The sequence below is a fragment of the Salmo trutta genome, chromosome 16 (assembly GCF_901001165.1).
Source record: "Salmo trutta chromosome 16, fSalTru1.1, whole genome shotgun sequence".
NCBI classification, from domain to species: Eukaryota; Metazoa; Chordata; class Actinopteri; order Salmoniformes; family Salmonidae; genus Salmo; species Salmo trutta.
The window spans coordinates 35,264,667-35,292,666 of record NC_042972.1 but is presented as its reverse complement, the minus strand read 5'-3'; the positions used below and the strand labels follow the sequence as shown (position 1 = coordinate 35,292,666).

Below are 28,000 nucleotides of genomic sequence, written 5' to 3'. Positions count from 1 at the left end.
CTTTCACCCTCTCTCCCCTCTCAGTGCCATCCACAGAGCTAACGCACAGTGGCAGGCTGTGGAAGATTGTGTGAAGAGTGTGTTTCGTGAATGTGTGTGTGACAACGTGGAGAGAACCAAAGCCCATCAGTTGGAATGGACCACAGCAGCAATAACACAGCAATCGAGGAGCGTCTCGAGAGCACCTGAGGGATTACAACTCCAACTCGCGAAGAAGTCGTTAAGGTTTTTACTGCCCCTCTCATTGCGCGCCCGGTGGTGTTAACGCGAAAACAGGAACGAGAGTAAACACGTGAAAAGAAGGTTCCAATTCAGTCCCAGCCTTCCCGAGTTTGGCGCCGTGACACAGAAAAAAATAATTTCTGTGTATTTTTAGCATCCTCTCTTTTCCCTATCCTCCCATCTTTTCCTCTCTCTCTGTGTGGAGAGAGAGCAGGAGACGAACGGACCGGGTGACACAGCTGCGAGTCTCACGCCTCTCCGGTTGATCTCTGTGGATGTGTGATGATGGATTAACTGTATTTAACGGGGTCCCACGTATCTCCGGTACTTCACTAGACCACCGCCGCCAGCTCTCGTCCCTCCCCCTGGGAGCGCGTGGCAGAGATCCCTGCCATACCTTCTGTGGATTACTTCAACTCTCTTTGGGATTTTTCTCTCCTGGTAGCACTCGCGATGACCGCGGAATATGTTTTACGGTCCCTGCTGATGCTCTTCCTCGCGCTGCTCTCGGCCAACGCCAGTAACTGGCTGTAAGTGAAGTTTACGGACTCCAACTCCTCTCTCACCTCTCTGCATCTTCCCCTCTCTGCCTCCCTCCACTCTCTGCCCACCTCCTCTCCCTCGCCTCCACACCCCATCCCTAAACCTGGCCAGTCTGCACTTTCACTACTCTCTCCATTCTTCCCAAAATATCTTCCTCCATCTCTCTTCAAACCATCCCAAACCTCACATTTCCCCTGTTCCTGTCATTATCACGACGCTGTCCCTGTGTCTGTCCCTTTCTCTGTCTCTGCCTGTCCCTGTCTCTGTGATCTCTGTGTGTCCGTAGTGTCACAGCTCAATGCCCTGTCGTTGTTAACCCAACCACTCCACTCATCCACTCGACTGTTAGGCTATAGGCTAACAATTTTATAACAATGTTATAATTGGTCATCTGCACCTGTCAGTCAAACAAGAATAATATCTCACCTTGCCTGTTACCTCGATGAAGCTGCCAGTGTCAGTGCATCTGAGTGTGCAAGGCCCAATTCCGTTATAGGCTATTTGTCAAGGTAAAACAACATTAGTTGTCAGTCTCAGTTGTCCCCTGGGACCTGCAATGTGCAGGGTAGCCTACACTGAGTAAGTGACTAGGGCCAAACTAACTACACTATGGCCACATTGCACATTATTGCCCATTTCTCCCCGCTGCACGAGCCTCGCTGTTCCGTCACAAGTGCGTGCTTGCTCTCAGAGGTGGGAGGTGGTTTGGTGGGTCTGCATACCTCAAGGGAGACCGAGAGAGAGAGAGAGCTAAGCAACAGCTCTGGGTTTTACTGTCCTTATTTTTATGATTTAAATACCGTGTGACTAGCATTTTTATTTCAATGATTAGTGTTTGTATCGTATGATACAACGGTGAATATAATATCGTATATGTTGACAGAAATGGGCTCTGTGAACATGAGGATAGCCTTATCAAATGATTATGATTATTTGAGTTTATATAGCATAAGCCACCATTCAATCTTGCATTATGCATTGATAAATTGCTAATACATTGATGAGTGCATTTAGTAGCCAAATGCATTACAATGTCATCAAATTATACATACATTGAACCTGTATTATTATGTTAAACATAGATAGTTGATTATAAATTGTGCTATAGGGTTTGATGGCAGCTCGTGTTTTTGGACTCAAGGTGTGGCGAGAGAGCAGAACGCGGGCGTGTGCAGACACGTTCCACGCGCAGTGAAAACCCTCTCTGCTAGTCTGCTAAATATGATTATTCTGTGTGCGGGATCGACCAGGAGCATGTGCACTTCTCCCCCTCAGCCCTGAACCAAGCAGCCACAACCCCCTGGCCCCCTCTCCATTCTCCCGGCACCGGTATAGGAGACCTGTCAGCTGGGAGCAGCACAAGTAAAGGAGAGGGGAAACAGGGCTCAGAACAAATACTGCAGAGGAAAATTCTCTGTAGGTCAGATCATGTGAAAATTCACTGAAGATAAATGTTTTTAAAAAGCAAGTTTATAGGCCTATCCTATATTGCAAATATTTGATAGGTCAAGTAGATTTTGAAAGTATATGTTCAATAATCTATAGATTTTATTAGTTTTTCAATTCGAAGGTAATAATCAAATTTTGGCATCAATATCATGGGCATATAATTTTATGGATCTGTATTCACACAAAACTATCCATATCTAATGAATGAATCGAATATGATCGTATAGATTATATTGAGCTACTGAGCATAATGCTGGAATCGTTATTTTCCAAGGAGTTATATTCGTATCAATGTCTGGTATGCAGGTTCGTTGAATAAGAACATCATATTTAGCCATTATTTAACGAAAAACAGATGTTTTCGATAAAATGGTCGATTTAGATTATGTTACCAAATTTTGTAGTAGACTTCCAGTTTAATTTAGTTTTTTTTCTGAAACATGTTCAACTTGTTATTGCTCACCGCATAGGCCTATTTATCTCCAAATTGTGTCTTCTAACGCAGAGCATTTTTCTCATGGTGATTTGAATTATCTTTTCAATACTCGTCTTGTTCTTTGCTGAAATCGAAAAGGCCTGTAGTCAATTACAGGCGATATATTATAGAATGGTCTAATGCAGCGTTTACCAAACTCGGTCCTCAGGACCCCAAGGGGTGCCCGTTTTGATTTTTGCCCTAACACTACACAGCTGATTCAAATGATCAAACCTCGATGATTAGTTTGTTTTTGGAATCAGCTGTGTAGTGCTACGGCAAAATGCATAATGTTCCGATGCATAACTGGTCTAACGTCATCACGATTTCCAAGTATATCAACGGGTTTCTGTTTGTAGCTATGCTGATTCATTTCATCACAGGTGTCAGCCAATTATTTGCAATATAGGCTATTCTAACATTGTCATTCTATTGAACATCTATTGAACACTATTTTTGGATAGGTAGCCTATAACCTTATTGCATGCCTTTTCCTTTTCGGTTCTTTAAACAACATAACACCATGAAAAAAATGGGGGGGGGAAATCAGCTAATTACAATTTAGTATACAATTCGTTTAGGCTATAATACGCCTGCCAAATCTCATGAATGTTTAAAATGAGCTATAGAATTTTGGATAAGCGATGATGCAATTCCCATTTCTACGGGAACACTGTTGAGTGAACTATTTGTTTTTACCCTAAATCATTTTCTTATTGCCTAATATCCCGTGAGAATTTCAATATCCCTCTCTAAACCACTCATCGGCTACTGAGCGCTGAGTCATACTCCTAATGCCTCTCTAGAATCGGGGCTGACAGGCCTGCAGTAGACTACTACTGTTCATTAGTTTGTCGGTCAACACCTTCTTTTCGCCCTCCTCTCGCTCTCTTTCTCCTATCCTATGGCGCGAGAGATTTCCCTGTTGCACCTGCGCTCGGCTCGAAGGGTTCCAGCTCCGGGCCGGTTAACAGCTGGATCCTGTGTGTGTGTGTGTGTGTGTGTGTGTGTGTGTGTGTGTGTGTGTGTGAGAGAGAGAGAGAGACAGAACGGTTGTGTGTGTGTGTGTGTGTGTGTGTGTGTGTGTGTGTGTGAGAGAGAGAGAGAAAGGTTGTGTGTGTGTGTGTGTGTGTGTGTGTGTGTGTAGCCTAATTGACAGAATTGTGGCGTTTGTCAAAGGGAACGCAGGGGTTCGGCCTACATGTGTTGGTTTGTTGCTTCAGTTTCATTTATTTACTCAACATAAACCCCGTGAATTGGCCCTGGGGATAATATTATAATCCTCGCCTATTTGTTTTAGATTGCTCATTGAATTTGAAACGTCAAGCCCGTTGAATAATTAAGCAATAAGGCACGAGGATGTGTGGTATATGGCCTATATTCAACGGCTAAGGGCTGTTCTTAGGCACAACGCAACGCGAGGATACAGCCCTTAGCCGTTGAATATAGGCCATATACCACACATCCTCGTGCCTTATTGCTATGATAAACTGGTTACCAACCTAATCAGAGCACTAAAAATAAATGTTTCGTCATACCTGTGGTATAGGATCTGATATACCACGGCTGTCAGCCAATCAGCATTCAGGGCTTGAACCACCAGTTTATGATTGTTTTTTTAATACCCATACAGTGTTTTCATAGACAATTGCTTGACAGGATCCCATGCTTTTAAGAAATAGGCCTAGCTACACATTAACTGAGTAAAGCGCATTAGCCTTTGAGGACCAATGTCAGTGATCATTGATCCATGTGGACCATGAACCTGCTCATTTGTATAAATGTATTTGAAATGATGTGCTGTCATAAAAACAAATGAGAATATACAGTTGTCTGTTAAAGCTGATATATTGATACGCACTTATACATTCAAAGACAAATAAAGACACCACCAATATTCACTCTGTCGAATGACAAAACTGTTCAGGATGCTCTAGCATGTCTGCCGAGGGTTTCGAGGCTTGGAGCAACAGTGGTGTGTGTATTAAATAGACTACAGGCATGGTCAGTGTGTCAGGCAGGCGATAAAGAGATGACAGCTGATGAGTAACCAGAGAAAGCAGGGACCTTGGCGTTGCGCTACACTGTGGCGCCTTGCACTGCAAACACACACACACTGCAAACACACACACACACACCACACACACACACTGCAAACACACACACACTGCAAACACACACACACACCACACACACACTGCAAACACACACACACCACACACACACTGCAAACACAAATACCAGCAGTGACGAAGTGGTGATGAAGCTGTAGTCAGGTTGTCACATTCATGTCCTCCTGTCAGCGTCCTGTCCCCAGACCCCCTCCTGCTCACACTAATACACTACGGATAGCACAGGCTAACATAGATACCTGAGGAAAAGCACAACTGCATTGACTAAAAAACAAAGGAAGGAGGAGGAGAGGGAGAGAAAGAGAGAGAGAGAGAGAGAGAGAAAGAGAGAGAGAGAGAGAGAGGAGAAAATTAGAGAGCGAGATGAGGAGAGAAAAGAATAGAAAGGGAAATGGCGGAAGATGGATGTCTGATGAAACACATACACAAAGTGGTCCTGACCTGTTGGGGCCAGAGGATTACCGCACCTGGTGGGAGGTGGCTTGTATTGCCTTCTCTCTCTCTCTCTCTCTCTCTCTCTCTCTCTCTCTCTCTCTCTCTCTCTCTCTCTCTCTCACTCTCTCTCTCTCTCTCTCTCTCTCTGTGTGTTTGTGAGGGTATTGAGTTTGTGAGTGTATTTTTATGCGTTATCTGGTGCCTGCTCTGCTGCTGTCTCCATTAGAGCACATTTCACCCTAAAAATAACAGACTGCCAACACCATGACCCCATCGCTAACACATCCGCACATCCACACACACACAAACACACACACACAAGCACAGGCATAATGCACATACATTAGCAAGTAGCTCTCACAGTCTCACGTCAGAATTAGACCTTGATCCATGTTTCTCAAACATCAAATTCCGAAGTTCTTTCAAATTTAAAAGTCTTTAAGTTTAAGCATTAACGCCACATTTTTACGGTTATGGTTAAGTTTGGTTAAGTTTAACTCCAAAATGTTATGGTTAGGCATTGACCCCTGAATGGTTAAGGTAAGCATTAAGGTTTGGGATAAGCTTAAAACTATCACTGGATTTGGACTTGCAACCTTTGGAATCAGAGGCAGATGCTAACGCCCCTCGACCATTCCCATCCAGAATGCCCTAGCAGAACCGAAACCTACTTGAAGGTAACAGCACTCACTGTTGCCCCTAGTGGCCAGTTTCCACGTCATCTCACAACATCCTCAGACATGGATTATCGTCAAATACTGACTTGTATCATGGGTGACCTGGCTGCACATTGGACCACCAAACCCCAGCCCTCATTAGCAATTAGGGTCATTCTTACCCTCTTTAGCATGCTTTCTTTCTTTGTCTCTCTTTCTGTGCGTGTACGTACGTGTCTGTCTGTCTGTCTGTCTGTCTGTCTGTCTGTCTGTCTGTCTGTCTGTCTGTCTGTCTGTCTGTCTGTCTGTCTGTCTGTCTGTCTGTCTGTCTGTCTGTCTGTGTGTGTGTGTGTGTGTGTGTGTGTGTGTGTGTGTGTGTGTGTGTGTGTGTGTGTGTGCTTGTCTGCATCATGCATCATAGACTTTTGCAATAAGGGGCTAGCTTGGAATGTGGTGTGGTTAAATGGATGAGAGCTATTTTGAGCATTATTCGTCACAAATTTAGATAGGGACTTAAACAATAGACTGTCGCCTCCCTGCTGCTCGCTCTGTATGGTTTAATTAAGTAAAAGGATCATGGATCTCACCATGCATCCAATGCTGCACTAGAATAGAGTTCTGTTCCTGCCAGGGAGAAGAATAGAATAGAACAAATGACTCCTAAGTCATGAATTGACGATTCTGTCAAAGATAAAATCCAATTTGGACAAACGTCAAATAATGCAGTAATTAGGGACGGATAAAAATGTACAGAATCGTTACCTGGGGGAGGGTCATGCTTTTTCAATTTCAGTCAAGGGGAGGGTTTAGTATTTTTTTAGTGTAGTCCAAGGGAGGGTCATGTAATTTGTAATTGATTAAATATCAATATTTCTCATTGTTTTAGAATTCGTTACTTATTATGCTATATATCGATGTGTGCCCGATGCCACCCCTCATCTCTGATTCTCCGCTGGGCGCTCAATATTAATTGCGCCTATAGGCTACTTAGTGTGGTCTCAAACTGTTTTATCCGTAGCCTTTAGGTGATATCATGCATCACAGATAAATAGGTGATAGGCTACGAAGTGCTTGCTCAGAGAAGCACAGAGGAAAGCTATATTTCAGACAGACAGACAGACAGAGGAAAGCTATATTTCAGACAGACAGACAGAGGAAAGCTATATTTCAGACAGACAGACAGAGGAAAGCTATATTTCAGACAGACAGACAGAGGAAAGCTATATTTCAGACAGACAGACAGACAGAGGAAAGCTATATTTCAGACAGAGGAAAGCTATATTTCAGACAGACAGACAGAGGAAAGCTATATTTCAGACAGACAGACAGAGGAAAGCTATATTTCAGACAGACAGACAGAGGAAAGCTATATTTCAGACAGACAGACAGAGGGAAAGCTATATTTCAGACAGACAGACAGAGGAAAGCTATATTTCAGACAGACAGACAGAGGAAAGCTATATTTCAGACAGACAGACAGAGGAAAGCTATATTTCAGACAGACAGACAGAGGAAAGCTATATTTCAGACAGACAGACAGAGGAAAGCTATATTTCAGACAGACAGACAGAAGAAAGCTATATTTCAGACAGACAGACAGAGGAAAGCTATATTTCAGACAGACAGACAGAGGAAAGCTATATTTCAGACAGACAGACAGACAGACAGAGGAAAGCTATATTTCAGACAGACAGACAGAGGAAAGCTATATTTCAGACAGACAGACAGAGGAAAGCTATATTTCAGACAGACAGACAGAGGAAAGCTATATTTCTAAGATAGCTGCTAGGATGAGGTAAATAAAACTAGATTGCATTACACACTGCAACTGCTCTTGATGATCCAAAACGTTGTTGTGTGCTGCTTAACCAATGGCTGTGCTGTGTAGAGCTACAGTGGCAGTTCAGGAGGAGAATCAAAGGTTTCTTCCTATTTAAGAAGTCAGAGGTAGGCTTACCTGTTTGACAGAGGAAATTGGGCTATAGGATGCTATATCCATAGATTGATCAATTCCTCCACCCACCATGCATTATTTAAATAGCCTACCTCCGTGTCAGTGAAAGACTGATAAGTTAAGGGAAAACCCAACCCCAAAAATATATTTTTATATTTTTTTCATTAATCCATTGTTGATAGGCTGTAGTCCCAAAATGTTTTGCATGTCAGCATTTAAGTTTTCGGGAAATCTGGCCCATATGATGCATTTTGCATTTTATGATGCAAAACGCAACATCATATGATGTAAAATGCATCATATGGGCCAAATTTCTGTATTTCGAAAGTTACATATCTTGAAAACTTGATTGATAACATGCAAAACATTTTGGGACTATGTCAACAATGGACTAATGAAACAAACACTAAAAGATAGTTTTTGGGTGGAGTTTTCCTTTAAAACCAAGATTCAAATTGAGGGGTATGAGAGGGTATACCATAGGCCTACCTTTTATTAAAGAAAATGGCAAAAAGCACAGACCTAGCCCATATTAGTTTAAGATTTTGAAGAAAATAAAACGGATCCGATTATATAAAGTGGTCTAGGCCATAACAGCGCTTTGGTCCGCAATGCTTTATGCTAGAAACAAGCTGTGAAATACCTGGGAAAGACATGACCGGTGCATATGGTGTTATCATTGTTTAGTTTCTTTGACATTCAGAGGCTGACTTTGCTTGGGAAGTAATCTAATTCTGTCACTATCAATGTATTAAGCTATTTACTTTATGTACAATAGAAGAGGTTTAAACCCAGACAGCTTTTAGCGAAACACTTGTGACCTTCTCTTGTTGGGTTAAGCCACGGTAGAAGAGTAGCTAGCTGTTATAGCTGACATTTTTGTTGGTAGGCCTACTCTGTCTGGAGTGGAAAGGTAGGCCTACTCTGTCTGGAGTGGAAAGGTAGGCCTACTCTGTCTGGAGTGGAAAGGTAGGCCTACTCTGTCTGGAGTGGAAAGGTAGGGCTACTCTGTCTGGAGTGGAACGGTAGGGCTACTCTGTCTGGAGTGGAAAGGTAGGACTACTCTGTCTGGAGTGGAAAGGTAAGCCTACTCTGTCTGGAGTGGAAAGGTAGGCCTACTCTGTCTGGAGTGGAAAGGTAGGCCTACTCTGTCTGGAGTGGAAAGGTAGGTCTACTCTGTCTGGAGTGGAAAGGTAGGCCTACTCTGTCTGGAGTGGAAAGGTAGGACTACTCTGTCTGGAGTGGAAAGGTAGGCCTACTCTGTCTGGAGTGGAAAGGTAGGACTACTCTGTCTGGAGTGGAAAGGTAGGCCTACTCTGTCTGGAGTGGAAAGGTAGGTCTACTCTGTCTGGAGTGGAAAGGTATGCCTACTCTGTCTGGAGTGGAAAGGTATGCCTACTCTGTCTGGAGTGGAAAGGTAGGCCTACTCTGTCTGGAGTGGAAAGGTATGCCTACTCTGTCTGGAGTGGAAAGGTAGGTCTACTCTGTCTGGAGTGGAAAGGTATGCCTACTCTGTCTGGAGTGGAAAGGGTATGCCTACTCTGTCTGGAGTGGAAAGGTAGGTCTACTCTGTCTGGAGTGGAAAGGTATGCCTACTCTGTCTGGAGTGGAAAGGTAGGCCTACTCTGTCTGGAGTGGAAAGGTATGCCTACTCTGTCTGGAGTGGAAAGGTAGGTCTACTCTGTCTGGAGTGGAAAGGTAGGCCTACTCTGTCTGGAGTGGAAAGGTATGCCTACTCTGTCTGGAGTGGAAAGGTAGGTCTACTCTGTCTGGAGTGGAAAGGTATGCCTACTCTGTCTGGAGTGGAAAGGTATGCCTACTCTGTCTGGAGTGGAAAGGTAGGTCTACTCTGTCTGGAGTGGAAAGGTAGGCCTACTCTGTCTGGAGTGGAAAGGTAGGTCTACTCTGTCTGGAGTGGAAAGGTATGCCTACTCTGTCTGGAGTGGAAAGGTATGTCTACTCTGTCTGGAGTGGAAAGGTAGGCCTACTCTGTCTGGAGTGGAAAGGTATGCCTACTCTGTCTGGAGTGGAAAGGTAGGTCTACTCTGTCTGGAGTGGAAAGGTAGGACTACTCTGTCTGGAGTGGAAAGGTAGGACTACTCTGTCTGGAGTGGAAAGGTATGCCTACTCTGTCTGGAGTGGAAAGGTAGGCCTACTCTGTCTGGAGTGGAAAGGTATGCCTACTCTGTCTGGAGTGGAAAGGTAGGCCTACTCTGTCTGGAGTGGAAAGGTAGGCCTACTCTGTCTGGAGTGGAAAGGTATGCCTACTCTGTCTGGAGTGGAAAGGTATGTCTACTCTGTCTGGAGTGGAAAGGTAGGCCTACTCTGTCTGGAGTGGAAAGGTATGCCTACTCTGTCTGGAGTGGAAAGGTAGGTCTACTCTGTCTGGAGTGGAAAGGTAGGACTACTCTGTCTGGAGTGGAAAGGTAGGACTACTCTGTCTGGAGTGGAAAGGTATGCCTACTCTGTCTGGAGTGGAAAGGTAGGCCTACTCTGTCTGGAGTGGAAAGGTATGCCTACTCTGTCTGGAGTGGAAAGGTAGGCCTACTCTGTCTGGAGTGGAAAGGTAGGGCTACTCTGTCTGGAGTGGAAAGGTATGCATACTCTGTCTAGAGTGGAAAGGTAGGCCTAAGTTTTGAAAGTACCATGCTCAGATTCCTAATGGCATCTCAGATTTAATTATTTGGGACAGTTTCATTGTAAACAAGACACACTGACTTGGCATTGGAGAAATGTGATAATATGAACACAGGCCTATCTCTCTGTTCATTCTTAGCCTGTAATTTCGGTAATTTGTGTGGTATTAAGAAAATATTCAGCTAATATGTAAAATTACATAGAATTGCATGAAATGTGTTATAAAAGGCAATTTTTTCTCGGACCTGCAAATATGATACTAGATTCATGCAATGATTTTACTATAAAAGCGATCTTGCCAAGTCTACTCTTGTCCATGGTGGTCTGCAAACCCACAGCCTTCTGGCCCGCAGCCCTGTGCACTATCAAAATTCCCGCGTTGACATGTAGCGCTTACAGGACAAATAACTATTTCTAAAACTGCATATCTAAGACTCTGGTCTATTATTTTAGGTATAGGGAAGGGTTACTTTTTTTAAGCATTCAGGGAGGATTTAGGTCAAATATATTTTGCTGAAGTGAGGGCCATCCATTTTCATTTCAGAGAGGTCCGATTTTCTCCATGTAACCCTTATTATAAATAACTTCACTACCTCATCTCTGTGCCCCACACATACAGTTATCTGTAAGGTCCCTCAGTCGAGCAGTGAATTTCAAACACAGATTCAACCACAAAGACCAGGGATGTTTTCCAATCCCTCGCCAAAAAGGGCACCTATTGATAGATGGGTAAAACAAAATGAAAAGCAGACATTGAATATCTCTTTGAGTATGGTGAAGTTATTAATTACACTTTGGATGGGGTATCAATACACCTAGTCACTACAAAAATACAGGCTTCCTTCTTAACTTAGAGTTTAATAGCTGTGATAGGTGAAAACTAAGGATGGATCAACAACAACATTGCAGTAACTCCACAATACTAACCTAATTGACAGAGTGAAAAGAAGGAAGCCTGTACATAATACAAAATATTCCAAAACATCCATCCTGTTTGCAACAAGGCACTAAAGTAATACTCCAAAAAATGTGGCAAAGCAATTAATGTTTTGTCCTGAATACAAAGTGTTATGTTTGGGACAAATCCATTACAACAAATTGCTGACTACCACTCTCCATATTTTCAAGCATTGTGGTGGCTACATCATGTTATGGGTGTGCTTGTCATCATTAAGGACTGGGGATTTTTTTCAGGTTAAAAAAGAAACGGAATGGAGCTAAGTATAGTCAAAAATTATAGAGGAAAACCTGGTTCACTCTGCTTTCCAACAGACACTGGGAGATTAATTCCCCTTTTAACAGGACAATAACCTAGAACACAAGGCCAAATATACACTGGAGTAGGTAACCGAGAAGACAGTGAATGTTCCTGAGTGGCCGAGTTACAGTTTTGACTTAAATCTACTTGAAAATCTTTGTCAAGATCCGAAAATGGTTGTCTAGCAATGTACAACAACCAATTTGACCGAGCTTGAAGAGTTTTGAAAATAATAATGGACAAATGTTGTGCACTCCAGGTGTGAAAAGCTCTTAGAGACTTACCCAGAAGGACTCACAGCTGGAAGCTCTGCCAAAGGTGCATCTACAAAGTATTGACTCGGGGGTGTGAATACCTATGTAAATGAGATATTTCTGTATTTTATTTTTAATAAATTTGCAAACATTTCTAAAAACATGTTTTCACTTCATCATTATGGGGTATTGTTTGTGGATGGGTGAGAAAAAATACATATTTAATCCATTTTGAGTTCAGGCTGTAACACAACAAAATGTGGAATAAGTCAAGGGGTAGGAATACTTTCTGAATGCAATGTATGTTGACCATATTTCAGATGTTGTTTGAAACAGGATGGGTTTGTTTTTGCAAACGGACCAGTAAGTTATATCTGGACAGACTAAACTCATGTTCTGGCAACACATCATTTTTTAAAATTTAAAATAAAAAATGTTCACATTTATTTAACCAGGTAGGCTAGTTGAGAACAAGTTCTCATTTGCAACTGCGACCTGGCCAAGATAAAGCATAGCAATTCGACACATACAACAACACAGTTACACATGGAATAAACAAAACATACAGTCAATAATATAGTAGAAAAATTAAAACAAAAAGTCTATATACAGTGAGTGCAAATGAGGTAAGATAAGGGAGATAAGGCAATAAATAGGCCATGGTGGCGAAATAATTACAATATAGCAATTAAACACTGGAATGGTAGATGTGCAGAAGATGAATGTGCAAGTAGAGATACTGGGGTGCAAAGGAGCAAGATAAATAAAATAAATACAGTAAGGGGATGAGGTAGATAGATGGGCTGTTTACAGATTGGCTATGTACAGGTGCAGTGATCTGTGAGCTGCTCTGACAGCTGGTGCTTAAAGCTAGTGAGGGAGATATGAGTCTCCAGCTTCAGTGATTTTTGCAGTTCGTTCCAGTCATTGGCAGCAGAGAACTGGAAGGAAAGGCGACCAAAGGAGGAATTGGCTTTGGGGGTGACCAGTGAGATATACCTGCAGGAGCGCGTGCTACGAGTGGGTATGGTGACCAGTGAGCTGAGATAAGGTGGGGCTTTACCTAGCAGAGACTTGTAGATAACCTGTAGCCAGTGGGTTTGGCGATGAGTATGAAGCGAGGGCCAACCAACGAGAGTGTACAGGTCGCAGTGGTGGGTAGTGTATGGGGCTTTGGTGACAACACGGATGGCACTGTGATAGACTGCATCCAATTTGTTGAGTAGAGTGTTGGAGGCTATTTTATAGATGACATCGCCGAAGTCGAAGATCGGTAGGATGGTCAGTTTTACGAGGGTATGTTTGGCAGCATGAGTGAAGGATGCTTTGTTGCGATATAGGAAACCAATTCTAGATTTAATTTTGGATTGGAGATGCTTAATGTGAGTCTGGAAGGAGAGTTTACAGTCTAACCAGACACCTAGGTATTTGTAGTTGTCCATGTATTCTAAGTCAGAGCCATCCAGAGTAGTGATGCTGGACGGGCGGGCAGGTGCGGGCAGTGATCGATTGAATAGCATGCATTTAGTTTTACTTGCATTTAAGAGCAGTTGGAGACCACGGAAGGAGAGTTGTATGGCATTGAAGCTCGTCTGGAGGTTAGTTAACACAGTGTCCAAAGAAGGGCCAGAAGTATACAGAATGGTGTTGTCTGCGTAGAGGTGGATCAGAGAATCACCAGCAGCAAGAGCGACATCATTGATGTATACAGAGAAGAGAGTCGGCCCGAGAATTGAACCCTGTGGCACCCCCATAGAGACTGCCAGAGGTCCGGACAACAGGCCCTCTGATTTGACACACTGAACTCTATCAGAGAAGTAGTTGGTAAACCAGGCGAGGCAATCATTTGAGAAACCAAGGCTGTCGAGTCTGCCAATAAGAATGTGGTGATTGACAGAGTCGAAAGCCTTGGCCAGGTCGATGAATATGGCTGCACAGTAATGTCTCTTATACATTATGTATGTATTTAAATGGTGTACTGACACCCTCTGTCATATGGCAAAAGCATTTCCTTTAGATCCAATCCAGTGTCTCTGTACATGTACAGTGGGGTCCAAAATGATTGACACCCCTGATAAAGATGAGCAAAAATGACTGTATAAAATAAATAATACAAAATACTGAACTATATTGAATGCTCCACCTTGCGAGGATAACGGCACTGAGCCTTTTTCTAAAATATGTAATGAATTGGAGAACACGTTGGGACGATTCCCAAAATTCCACCACCATATTTTACGGTAGGTATGAGGTTATTTTCTGCTCATGCATTCTCATGTGTATGCCAAGGCCAAAGAGCTCTATTTTCATGTCATCTGACCAAAGCACCAGTTCCAATCCAAGTGTGAATGGCGTTTAGAAAACTCCAGGCGTTTACATTTGTTGGATGACATGAAAATAGAGCTCTTTGGCCACGCACACCAGTGGTGGGTTTGGCATTGAAATGCATGAGCAGAAAATAACCCCATACCTACTGTAAAATATTGTGGTGGATATTTGATGTTGTGGGGCTATTTTGCTTCCTCTGGTCCTGGGGCCCTTGTTAAGGTCAACAACATCATGAACTTTACCCAGTACCAGGACATTTAGCCACAATCAAATCAAATAAATCAAAATCAAAATGTTTTGATCAAATGTGCCGAATGCAACAGGTGTAGACTTTACCGGGAAATGCTTACTTACGAACCCATTCCCAACAATACAGTGTTAAAGTTGCTCTATGCAGAAGTCACTCCACCATTTCCTGGTTGTTAAAATTCTAGTAATTTGCCTAAATTCAGTTTATTTGACAAAATAAGCTAGTATAGTGTAGACAATCACTGTACCATCTAACAAAACTTAAGAACGGGAAGCATAGAAATAGCGCAGATAGAACAGATCTAATGCTTAGACTTTCAAATAGAATAATAGACATATAACTCACATTACTGTGTATTTGGTCGGGTCGCTCAAAAAGTTACATACAGTGCCTTTGGAAAGTGTTCAGACTCCTTGACTATTTCCACATTTTCTTACATTATAGCATTATTCTAAAATGGATAAAAAATCCCCCCAAAATCATCATCAATCTACACATAATACCCCATAATGACAAAGCAAAAATAGTTTTTTTGACATTTTTGCAAATTTATTACAAATAAAAAACGGGAATATCAGATTTACATAAGTATTCACACCCTTTACTCAGGGCTTTGTTGAAGCACCTTTGGCAGTGTTTACAGCATTGAGTCATCTTGGGTATGAAGCTACAAGCTTGGCACACCTGTATTTGGAGAGTTTCTCCCATTCTTCTCTGCAGATCCACTCATGCTCTGTCAGGTTCGATGGGGAGCGTTGCTGCACAGCTATTTTCAGGTCTCTCTAGAGATTTTCGATCGGGGTCAAGTCCGGGATCTGGCTGGGCCACTCAAGGACATTGAGACTTGTCCCGAAGCCACTTCTGCGTTGTCTTGGCTGTGTGCTTAGGGTCATTGCTGTGTTGGAAGGTAAACCTTCGCCCAGTCTGAGGTCCTAAGCGATCAGAAGCAGGTTTTCATCAAGGATCTCTCTGTACTTTGCTCCGTTCATCTTTGCCTCAATCCTGACTAGTCTCCCCATCCCTGTCGCTGAAAACATCCCCACAGCATGACGCTGTCACCACCATGCTTCAGCGTAGGGACGGTGTCAGGTTTCCTCCAGACGTGACGCTTCACATTCAGGCCAAAGAGTTCAATCTTGGTTTCATCAGACCAGAGAATCTTGTTTCTCATGGTCTGAGAGTCTTTAGGTGTCTTTTGGCAAACTCCAAGCGGGTTGTCATGTGCCTTTTACTGAGTAGTGGCTTCCGTCTGGCCACTCTACCATAAGGGCCTGATTGGTGGAGTGCTGCAGAGATGGTTGTCCTTCTGGAAATTTCTCCCATCCCCACAGAGGAACTCTTAAGCTCTGTCAGAGTGACTATTGTGTTCTTGGTCACCTCCCTGACCAAGGCCCTACTCCCCGATTGCTCAGTTTGGCCGGGAAGCCAGCTATAGGAAGAGCCTTGGTGGTTCCAAACTTCTTCCATTTAAGAATAATGGAGGCCACTGTGTTCTTGGGGACTTTCAATGCTGCAGACATGTTTTTGTACCCTTCCCCAGATCTGTGCCTCGACACAATCCTGTCTCGGAGCTCTACGGGCAATTCCTTCGACCTCATGGCTTGGTTTTTGATCTGACATGCACTGTCAACTGTGGAACTTTGTATAGACAGACGTGTGCATTTCCAAATCATGACCAATCAATTGAATTTAGCACAGGAGGACTCCAATCAAGTTGTAGAGACATCTCACGGAAGATCAGTGTTAACAGGATGCACCTGAGCTCAACTTTGAGTTTCAACGCAAAGGGTATGAATACTTATGTAAATAAAAAACAGTTTACCTTTTCAATTTAATACATTTTTGAATAAGGCTGTAACGTAATAAAATGTGGAAAAAGTCAAGCGGTCTGAATGCTTTCCAAAGGCGCTGTATTGCCACTTTAAAATGTAAGAAAAATATTCGCTGAATAAAAAAGGAAATAGTAACACATTAAAATAACAATTACGAGGCTATATACAGGGTTACAAGGTAGTTGAGGTAGTTGCGATAGCAGAGAGAGCAGTCTATGACTTGAGTGGCTGGAGCCCTTGACAATTTTTAGCGCTTCCTCTGACACCTCCTGGTATAGAGGTCCTGGATAGCAGGGAGTTCCGCCTCAGTGATGTACTGGGCTGTACGCACTACCCTCTGTAGCACCTTGTAGTCGGATGACGAACAGTTGCCATACCAAGCAGTGATGCAGCCAGTCAAGATGCTCTCAATGGTGCAACTGTAGAACCTTTTGAGGATCTGAGGGCCCAAGCCAAGTCTTTTCAGCCCCCTGAGGAGGTGTGTTTAGACCATGATAGTTCGGCCCTCCGTTTCCTGTAGTCCACGATCAGCTCCTTTGTTTTGTTGACGTTGACGGCGAGGTTGTTGTCCTGGCACCACACTGCCAGGTCTCTGACCTTCTCCCTATAGGCTGTTTCATCATCGTTGGTGTTCAGGCCTACCACCATCGTGTCCTCGGCACATTTAATGATGGTGTTGGAGTCGTGTGCGGCCACGCACGACTGAGCATGCACCCTTGAGGTGCCCTTCAAGTCCAGGATCCAGTTGCTGAGGGAGGTGTTCAGTCCCAGTGTTCTTAGCTTAGTGGTGAGCTTGGAGGGCGCTATGGTGTTGAATGCTGAGCAGTAGTCAATGAATAGCATTTTCACGTAGATGTTCCTTTTGTCCAGGAGGGAAAGGGCAGTATGGAGTGCAATAGAGATTGCGTCATCTGTGGATCTGTTGGGGCGGTATGCAAATTTGAGTTGATCCAGGGTTTCTGTGATGATGGTGTTGATGTCAGCCATTACCAGTCTTTCAAAAGCACTTCATTGCTACAGATATAAGTGCTACTGGGCGGTAACCATTTAGACAGGTTGCCTTGGTGTTCTTGGACACAGGGACGATGGGGGTTTGCTTGAAACGTGCAGGTAATTCAGACTCGGTCAGGGAGAGGTTGAAAATGTTAGTAAAGACACTTGTCCTCTGGTCAGCGCATACCTGTGCCAGGACACTGAAACTTGGCTGCAAGACAATAACCCAAACACACATCAAAATCCACAAAGAAATGGTTCATTGGCCACAAAATCAACATTTTGCAATGACCGTCTCAGTCTCCCGACTCAAAACCCTGGTCTAAGATCCCTCCCAATGTGTTCCCCAATTCGTAAAACATTTTAGAAATGGCTCAGTGCCGTTATCGTCACAGGATTAGGTATTAAATGGTACTGGAAAGAAACGTCAATAATTGTAAGAAAAAAAAGTATTAGTGTTTAAACAAAATATATTTCTCTGAGCAATTGTACTATAATTCTATAATTCCCACATTTTTTTGGTATATAATATACCTCAGCATTTGAATGATTTATTTTATACAGTCATTCAGTCATTTTTGCTCATCTTTATCAAGGGTGTCAATAAATCCGGACCCCATTGTACACAATTTCCCTGCTTCACAGGAGCCATAATGGGTTCTGGGTTTAGCTTAAGTCAGACTGTGTATACAAACATCAGCAGCCGAGAGTGAAGGCCAGGGTTCAGGTGTTAAGGTTAGAGTTCACTTGTAGGGTCAGTCTGAGTGAGTGTTGCTGCTTGTTGGTTTGACCCAACTACTGGGCTGAGACAGTTTATGTTCTGACTGGAAGAACTTCCTCTTTCCTTTCTCTCCTCCTCTGTCTCACTCCTCATTCCCCCACCTCCTCTCGCCTCTCTTTTTTTCCTCTTCCTTATCTCCTCTCCTCAGCTCAGCCCATCTCCTCTGCATCTATCCAACTATCTCCTCTCCCTCCTTTCCTTCCTCTTTTCTATCCCTCCTACTTCTACTTTCCTCCCTCAACTAATCTCCTCATCCACCTTGTCTCCCTCTCCCTCTTCCTTTTCCATATTTTTTATACCCTCATCCTGCAACAACCAGCTCTTCTTTATACTCTCCCCCTGCAACAACCAGCTCTTCTTTATACTCTCCCCCTGCAACAACCAGCTCTTCTTTATACTCTCCCCCTGCAACAACCAGCTCTTCTTTATACTCTCCCCCTGCAACAACCAGCTCTTCTTTATACCCTCCCCCTGCAACAACCAGCTCTTCTTTATACTCTCCCCCTGCAACAACCAGCTCTTCTTTATACTCTCCCCCTGCAACAACCAGCTCTTCTTTATACTCTCCCCCTGCAACAACCAGCTCTTCTTTATACTCTCCCCCTGCCACAACCAGCTCTTCTTTATACTCTCCCCCTGCAACAACCAGCTCTTCTTTATACTCTCCCCCTGCAACAACCAGCTCTTCTTTATACTCTCCCCCTGCAACAACCAGCTCTTCTTTATACTCTCCCCCTGCAACAACCAGCTCTTCTTTATACTCTCCCCCTGCAACAACCAGCTCTTCTTTATACTCTCCCCCTGCAACAACCAGCTCTTCTTTATACTCTCCCCCTGCAACAACCAGCTCTTCTTTATACTCTCCCCCTGCAACAACCAGCTCTTCTTTATACCCTCCCCCTGCAACAACCAGCTCTTCTTTATGCCTCCTTCTGCAGCAACCAGCTAATCTTTATACCCTCCTCCTGCAACAACCAGCTCTTCTTAACACTCTCCTCCTGCAACAACCAGCTAATCTTTATACCCTCCCCCTGCAACAACCAGCTCTTCTTTATGCCTCCTTCTGCAGCAACCAGCTAATCTTTATACCCTCCTCCTGCAACAACCAGCTCTTCTTTATACTCTCCCCCTGCAACAACCAGCTCTTCTTTATGCCTCCTTCTGCAGCAACCAGCTAATCTTTATACCCTCCTCCTGCAACAACCAGCTCTTCTTTATGCCTCCCCCTGCAACAACCAGCTCTTCTTTATGCCCTCCTCCTGCAGCAACCAGCTCTTCTTTATGCCTCCCCCTGCAACAACCAGCTCTTCTTTATGCCCTCCTCCTGCAGCAACCAGCTCTTCTTTATGCATCCTCCTGCAACAATCAGCTTGGATCACAAACTAAGATACCATTTGAAAGTTCAAATAAATACTGTGTCAGTATGAGAGCAACCAAAGCAAAGCAGACACATTGATATGACGTGAGCAAAGATGAGTAAATTGTAACCAATTAGATTTAAATCAAAATAAACAATTCACCTTCTTTCAATGATAGTCCCAAAATAAAGTTCATATATAATCCTAACCAAAGTCTCAATGTCCAATGTTAATAAGGAAGTCAAAATCCAATCCAAGAACAGTTCAAGACAAATAGTCAATCTCAAAGCAAGAATGGGCAATCCCCCTTCAACATGAATATATAACTGCACAAAAGAAAACAGTAAACAGCATCACACTCCTATCTCCTCCTCTGCCTCTTTCCTTTCCTTTCCTTGACCTTTTCCTCCTCATCTGCATCATATTGCTGAGATTGTTATGATGGTCATTTCAATTACTATTGAAATATGTCCTTGCTGTATATTTAATTTGACAGTATTGTAATATACTGTAGCCACAACAGCTGCACAGATTCCCATAGACTCCTATGGAGTACATCTCAATAGTCAAAATAGTCTGATAACAAAAGAAAAGTTAAGCCATCATAAAAGAAGACAACCAGAACCAGTTTTTTAATTTCACTGCAAACTGAAGAAAGGAGATGAGGAGAGAAAACCACTACATTATTGAGATGCACCCATTTTCTCTACTGACAATCAGGCTCAAAATTATTGCTTGTCAAATGTATCCTTGCCCCTTTCCGTAAAATGTTGACATAGTTTTCTGAAGATACACATTTGCTGTCGGGTGCAGACCGTGAGTTTGTTTTTGTCAGAGTCAGTCCTTTAAGAACATTTCCTGGAAGGCACTAACATGGCTGCCAAGAAATGATGTGATGTTGTCTGTCTAAGAGCAGCCTAAGCCTCTTGGTTGAAACCTGAAAGGATAAACTTTTTCTGTCTGGCTGTTGATGGTCTGGGCCTTGGGCTGTGCTGCTCTGTGCCTCAGGGGAGACTCCTGAGAAGAGACTGAGATCAGGCTGCCCTCTGCAGGCCACACTGGGTTCTGCAAGTGTGTCTGCTGATCTGACTCCAGTCCAGCAGAGGTCATCCCAGGTCATCATATCATACTAGCTCAGAAAGTGGTGGTACAGAGTCATCCATGCTGCTGGTATATACATGGGCCTGGAGTTTCTCTAGACAAGAATAATCATGTATTGTAAGTTTTCTTGGAAATGCATATTTGGAAATGCATATTTTTGCTTTTAACCCAACCCCACGAGAAACACACGCACACGCACACGCACACACACGCACACACACTCACACACACGCACACACACGCACACACACGCACAGAGAGAGAGGTTGGTAGCCAGCCAGGGTCAGCCGCGGTGCAGCACCGTAGGTACAATGATTTGCTAGATTTTATGTGGCCATATATCTAGGTGAGGGGTTCATCAATGTGCTGGGGCATACCACAGTATGCAGGAATCCAAAGATTGCAATTTAGAACTGGTAATCTCTACAGACCCCTCACTGCTATTTGTGTGTGTTTGAGTATCTGCGCGTGTGCCTTGCCACAAACCTTTCCACTTACTTTCCCAATCATGCTTCCAGAATGTCTGTGGTTGTCCTGTTGGCTGGCTAAACTTTGTCCTCCACTAGCTGTGTCGTCAGAAAAAACAAACATTTTACTTACACTTCATGCACAGTGAAGCAATGATAACTTACTATAGGATAAAACTATAGCTGAATATTGCAGTGAACACAGATAAACAGTATCTGTTACTGTGTATTATTTTCTGTGAGGAGCTCCCTAAACCTATATATACCTCCACCTGTTTACCTCTCCTGTGTACTCAGCAGAGGAAAGGTAAGCAACTGATATAAATACTCTGGGAGAGACAGAGACAGAGAGAGGTGTCTGTAAGAGTGTGTGAGGGCTGGTCTCTGTGAGGTCCTCCTCTGTGTTAGTAGAGATTCATCTGTCCTCAGAGGAAGGGGTAGTTGCTATAGCCAGAGCTCAGATACAGACCTATCTACCTCAGATATGGTGTACAGCATGGCATCTTTAGAGCATCACACTTGTTTAGCCAGGGGGGGGTTTCTCTCACCTATCTATCTCTCCTCCATTCTCTCAGTCTCCACTCCACCCTCACCACCCTTCCTCAACAGCCCAGATACCCTCTCTCTTTCTCTCTCTCTCTCTTGCTCTCTCTCTCGCTCCTGCTCTCTCTCTCTCTCTCTCAATGTAGAACTGTAGTGGTAACTGTCTGTGTTTCTGTTTCTGCGGTAGGGCTGTAGTGGTAACTGTCTGTGTTTCTGTTTCTGCGGTAGGGCTGTAGTGGTAACTGTCTGTGTTTCTGTTTCTGCGGTAGGGCTGTAGTGGTAACTGTCTGTGTTTCTGTTTCTGCGGATAGGGCTGTAGTGGAGTGGTTGCGTGCTAAGTTGCGCTGGGCTAAGCTTGTTGGAGCCAGCAGTGTTGTCAGGGCTGTGATGCGTAATGCAACACAAACACACAGTAGCCGGCGAACAAACCACACTCCAGGTGGAATGCGCCCACGAACCCTCTGACTATACCTCCCAGAAAGAGAGAGTGAGAGAGATGGTGTGGGTGTGGGAGAGAGGAAGAAGAATGAGAGCAAGGGGAAAGAGTGGAAACAGAGGGTACACAGCCAAATAAAGAGATAAAGATGGAAGCACTGAATACACAAACACACACACACACACTAACACACACCAACATTCACTAACACACATGCACACACTCCCCAAATGTCTGGGCTAGTTTTTTCCCATGCAGGAGCGTTTCACAAACACATAGACAGAACTACACCTGCGTAGAGCTTATCTGTCCTTCCCATGTGCTTTATCCAATGTTTATTAAATGTTTCCAGGGTCAGGGCTGGGCCAGTGGCATGCCAGCAGCTGGTGCTTTATGAGTACTTTCATCTCTGTGTGTGTTAGTGTGTGTGTGTTAGTGTGTGTGTGTGTGTGTGTGTGTGTGTGTGTGTGTTAGTGTGTGAGTCCCTGTGCGCATACATGCGTGTGTGTGTGTGTGTGTGTGTGTGTGTGTGTGTGTGTGTGTGTGTGTGTGTGTGTGTGTGTGTGTGTGTGTGTGTGTGTGTGTGTGTGTGTGTGTGTGTGTGTGTGTGGGGGGGGGGGGGTACTGAATGCTGAGGGGGACAGGTTTATGCGATAGGAGAGATGCTGAGCCTCACCAGCTGCAGTGCAGACAGACAGTGGTTCTCCAGTGTTCAGAAGAGGCCTGATAGTCTCAAGGTGACTTCATCACACTATCACAGCTGGATGTGTGCAGACTGTGTACCCAAACAGACAGAACACACAGCTCAAGGTCCTAGGTCTTTTTCTTGTATAGCTGTATTTGAACTTCAATGTATTTTATTGAGGGGAAGATGCGTATGTACAAATTCAGGAAGGATAATTATTTAACTGAAAATCGATCAAATAAAAAATTAAGAGAATAATGCATCCATGATTCTGAGGTGCATGAAAAAACAGTAAAGAGAAACAAGTTAATACAGTATCTGTTCAGATTATACAGTATATGTTCAGATTATACAGTATACGTTTAGATTATACAGTATATGTTCAGATTATACAGTATATCTTCAGTATTTACCATTTTATCTGTTGGTGAAGACAGTTGGTTGTGAACTGAGCCTGTACCATTTCATTCATAAAAAGTGATTGATTGTTATTGTCAGACAAGCATTCAGACAGACTGAGGGAGGAAGGCAGCAGTGCTCTGATAGTGAGGTCCCCTGCTGTATAGACAAGACTGTCGGAGGGAGGATGTGGTCGAGTGGTCATGGTCGAGGTTATCTGACTATTGAGTGGAGAGGAGATGACCATGAGAGCGAAGGAGAGAGAGAGAGAGAGAGAGAGAGAGAGAGAGTGTGTGTGTTGAGAGAGAAAGGGAGAGAGGGTGTTATCTGCATAGAGAAGAGGAGGTGACTGTGTGAGAGAGAGATAGAGAGAGAGGTTATCTGGGCTGTAGAGGAAAGGCGGTGAGGGAAAAAGGCTAGAAGGAGGTGTGTGGACAATCAGCCCTGGGAGAGACCCCAGTCAACCTTACCTAATGATACCCTGTCAACATCAGAGGGAGAGAAGTACAGGGAGACTGACAGAGAGAGGGAGAGAGAGAGGGGGAAGAGAGTGAGGTGAGGGACAGATAAAGAGAGAGAGAGAAAGGAATGGAAAGAGGGAAGGAGAGAGAGGTGAGGGAGGGCCACAGACAAGGCCCAGACAGCCCCTCTGTCGAATGTTCTGGTGAAGAGTATGTCTGTGATGAGCGTATGAGATGGGTCTATTTCTGTAAGGTGCTTTTAGCCAAAGAGATATGGGACTGAAGGGGTGAGGAGTGACCTGTGTGCCCTGGAGGTGGTTTAGATGATACAACTATTTCCCTCTTCTCAACATGATGTAGAACTAAATCTGCACCGAGCCCATACTGAGGCATCTGTGTCTGTCACGTTCATCTCATCATTGTTATTGGAGGGGTCATTGTGTTGTTATTTGTCTAGTTGCATATTTAATATTAACCCCCCCTTCTTTGTGTCTCTGTCAGGTACCTGGCTAAACTGTCGTCAGTGGGCAGTATCAGTGATGAGGAGACGTGTGAACGTCTGCGAGGACTCATCCATAAACAGGTACACATCTACCATGACAAACAGTGGCAGTATTTTCAGGTTTCAAGGTTGGCAGGGTATGACAGGATGGTACATATGTTATAAAAGTTACACTACCGTTCAAAAGTTTGAAGTCACTTAGAAATGTCCTTGTTTATGAAAGAAAACCTAAACCAAGTTTATCATTTTAAATAGCTAATTTATCATTAGAAAACCCTTTTGCAATTATGTTAGCACAGCTGAAAACTGTTGTCCTGATTAAAGAAGCAATAAAACTGACCTTCTTTAGACTAGTTGAGTATCTGGATCATCAGCATTTATGGGATCGATTACAGGCTCAAAATGTCCAGAAACAAAGACCTTTCTTCTGAAACTCGTCAGTCTATTCTTGTTCTGAAATGAAGGCTATTCCATGCGAGAAATTGCCAAGAAACTGAAGATCTCGTATAACGCTGTGTACTACTCCCTTCATAGAACAGCGCAAACTGGCTCTAACCAGAATAGAAAGAGGAGTGCGAGGCCCCGGTGCACAACTGAGCAAGAGGACAAGTACATTAGAGTGTCTAGTTTAAGAAACAGACGCCTCACAAGTCCTCAACTGGCAGCTTCATTAAATAGTACCCGCAAAACACCAGTCTCAACGTCACCAGTGAAGACGCGACTCCCAGGATGCTGGCCTTCTAGGCAGAGTTGCAAAGAAAAAGCCATATCTCACACTGGCCAATAAAAAGAAAAGATTAAAATGGGCAAAAGAACACAGACACTGGACAGCGGAACTCTGCCTAGAAGGCCAGTATACCTGAGTCGCCTCTTCATTGTTGACTCCTATGAAGGCAGTAGTACACAGCATTGTATGAGAGCTTCAGTTTCTTGGCAATTTCTCGCATGGGATAGCCTTAATTTCTCAGAACAAGAATAGACTGACGAGTTTCAGAAGAAAGGCCTTTGTTTCTGAACATTTTGAGCCTGTAATCGAAACCACAAATGCTGATGCTCCAGATACTCAACTAGCCTAAAGAAAGTCAGTTTTATTGCTTCTTTAATCGTCACAACAGGTTTCAGCTGTGCTAACATAATTGCAAAAGGGTTTTCTAATGATCAATTAGCTATTTAAAATGATAAACTTGGATTAGCTAACACAACGTGCCATTGGAACACAGGAGTGATGGTTGCTGATAATAGGCCTCTGTACACCTATGTAGATATTCCATAAAAAGTCTGCCGTTTCTAGCTACAATAGTCATTTACAACATTAACCATGTCTACACTGTATTTCTGATCAATTATGTTATTTTAATGGACAAAAAAATAGCTTTTCTTTCAAAAACAAGGACATTTCTAAGTGACCCCAAACTTTTGAACGGTAGTGTATGTCCAAGTCTTTAAATTCAAGATACAAGCACTAGTAATTGACCTTGAACCAGGTGCAGATCTGTAATGTTATGATCATTATTCTAACCAGATACAGATCTGTAATGTTATGATCATTATTCTAACCAGGTGCAGATCTGTAATGTTATGATCATTATTCTAACCAGGTGCAGATCTGTAATGTTATGATCATTATTCTAACCAGGTGCAGATCTGTAATGTTATGATCATTATTCTAACCAGGTGCAGATCTGTAATGTTATGATCATTATTCTAACCAGATACAGATCTGTAATGTTATGATCATTATTCTAACCAGGTGCAGATCTGTAATGTTATGATCATTATTCTAACCAGTAGCAGATCTGTAATGTTATGATCATTATTCTAACCAGGTGCAGATCTGTAATGTTATGATCATTATTCTAACCAGGTGCAGATCTGTAATGTTATGATCATTATTCTAACCAGGTGCAGATCTGTAATGTTATGATCATTATTCTAACCAGGTGCAGATCTGTAATGTTATGATCATTATTCTAACCAGGTGCAGATCTGTAATGTTATGATCATTATTCAAACCAGGAGCAGATCTGTAATGTTATGATCATTATTCTAACCAGATACAGATCTGTAATGTTATGATCATTATTCTAACCAGGAGCAGATCTGTAATGTTATGATCATTATTCTAACCAGGTGCAGATCTGTAATGTTATGATCATTATTCTAACCAGGAGCAGATCTGTAATGTTATGATCATTATTCTAGCCAGGTGCAGATCTGTAATGTTATGATCATTATTCTAACCAGGTGCAGATCTGTAATGTTATGATCATTATTCTAACCAGGTGCAGATCTGTAAGCGCAGTGTGGAGGTGATGGATGCTGTTCGGCACGGGGCTCAGCTAGCCATAGACGAGTGCCAGTTTCAGTTCAGGAACCGCCGATGGAACTGCTCCACACTGGAAACCATGCCTGTCTTCGGCAAGGTTGTCACACAGGGTACGCCTCAGTATCAATAACTTATTTTAGAATAAATATACTTATGAACTTCTCAGGATAAAAACATTGCCATTTCAGTTGTAGGTGTGTGTTTACATTTACATTTTACATTTTAGTAATTTAGCAGACACTCTTATCCAGCCCCCCCGTGGGAATCAAACCCACAACCCTGGTGTTGCACACACCATGATGGCGTTGCAAACACCATGCTCTACCAACTGAGCCACAGGGAGGCCCTGTTTAACGTTGGCCTGTATGTGTATGTTCTTGACAGGCACTCGGGAGGCAGCCTTTGTTTATGCCATCTCAGCAGCCAGTGTGGCGTTCGCTGTGACCCGGGCCTGCAGCAGCGGAGAGCTGGAGAAATGTGGCTGCGACCACAACGTCCACGGAGTCAGTCCAGAAGGTACACACACACACACACACACACACACACACACACACACACACACACACACACACACACACACACACACACACACACACACACACACACACACACACACACACACATAGTAGGCACACACTGTTTGACTGCTAACTCTCTCCCCTCCTCCTCCCTCTCTCTCTCTCTCTCTCTCTCTCTCTCTCTCTCTCTCTCTCTCCCTCCCAGGGTTCCAGTGGTCAGGCTGTAGTGATAACATTGCGTATGGAGTGGCCTTCTCTCAATCCTTTGTTGATGTGAGGGAGAGGAGTAAAGGACAGTCCCCCAGCAGAGCACTCATGAACCTACACAACAATGAGTCCGGGAGGAAGGTATGACATATCACAACCAACAACTCTGTCATAGCAAAGTCAACAGCAAAGAAAAAGACAGGAGATAAAAACATGCATTCTTTCTGTCTCCCTGCAGGCCATTCTGAGCCACATGCGTGTGGAGTGTAAGTGTCATGGCGTGTCAGGGTCCTGTGAGGTGAAGACCTGCTGGAAGGCCATGCCCCCATTCCGCAAGGTGGGCAACGCCATCAAGGAGAAATTTGACGGCGCCACAGAGGTGGAGCAGCGCAAGGTGGGCACCACCAAGATCCTGGTGCCACGGAACTCCCAGTTCAAACCTCACACAGACGAAGACCTGGTCTACCTTGACCCCAGCCCCGACTTCTGTGACCACGACCCGCGCACACCAGGCATGCTGGGTACGGCGGGGCGACAGTGTAACCGGACATCGAAGGCCATCGATGGCTGTGAGCTGATGTGCTGCGGCCGGGGCTTCCAGACAGAGAAGGTGGAGGTGGTGGACAGGTGCAGCTGTAAGTTCCACTGGTGCTGCTACGTCAAGTGCAAACAGTGCCGCAAGATGGTGGAGATGCACACCTGCCGGTGATCACCATGGAAATCCCCAATGGAGACCCAAACAAATGCCCCATCACACCCCACTCTCTTCCTTCTCACCTGCACAGAAGGGTGGGAGGG

At 43.8% G+C, this 28,000-nt stretch overlaps 1 protein-coding gene across 1 annotated transcript; it reads left to right on the top strand.

The window, feature by feature from the left end:
• The first annotated feature begins 15 nt into the window (after positions 1-15).
• wnt4 (wingless-type MMTV integration site family, member 4) lies at positions 16-27,984 on the top strand. Its single transcript, XM_029694164.1, has 6 exons — positions 16-752; positions 24,151-24,232; positions 26,434-26,587; positions 26,862-26,993; positions 27,201-27,343; positions 27,441-27,984. The coding sequence occupies exons 1-6, from the start codon at positions 676-678 to the stop codon at positions 27,909-27,911; spliced, it is 1,059 nt and encodes a 352-aa protein (XP_029550024.1). The 5' UTR covers positions 16-675; the 3' UTR covers positions 27,912-27,984.
• The last annotated feature ends 16 nt before the right edge of the window (positions 27,985-28,000 follow it).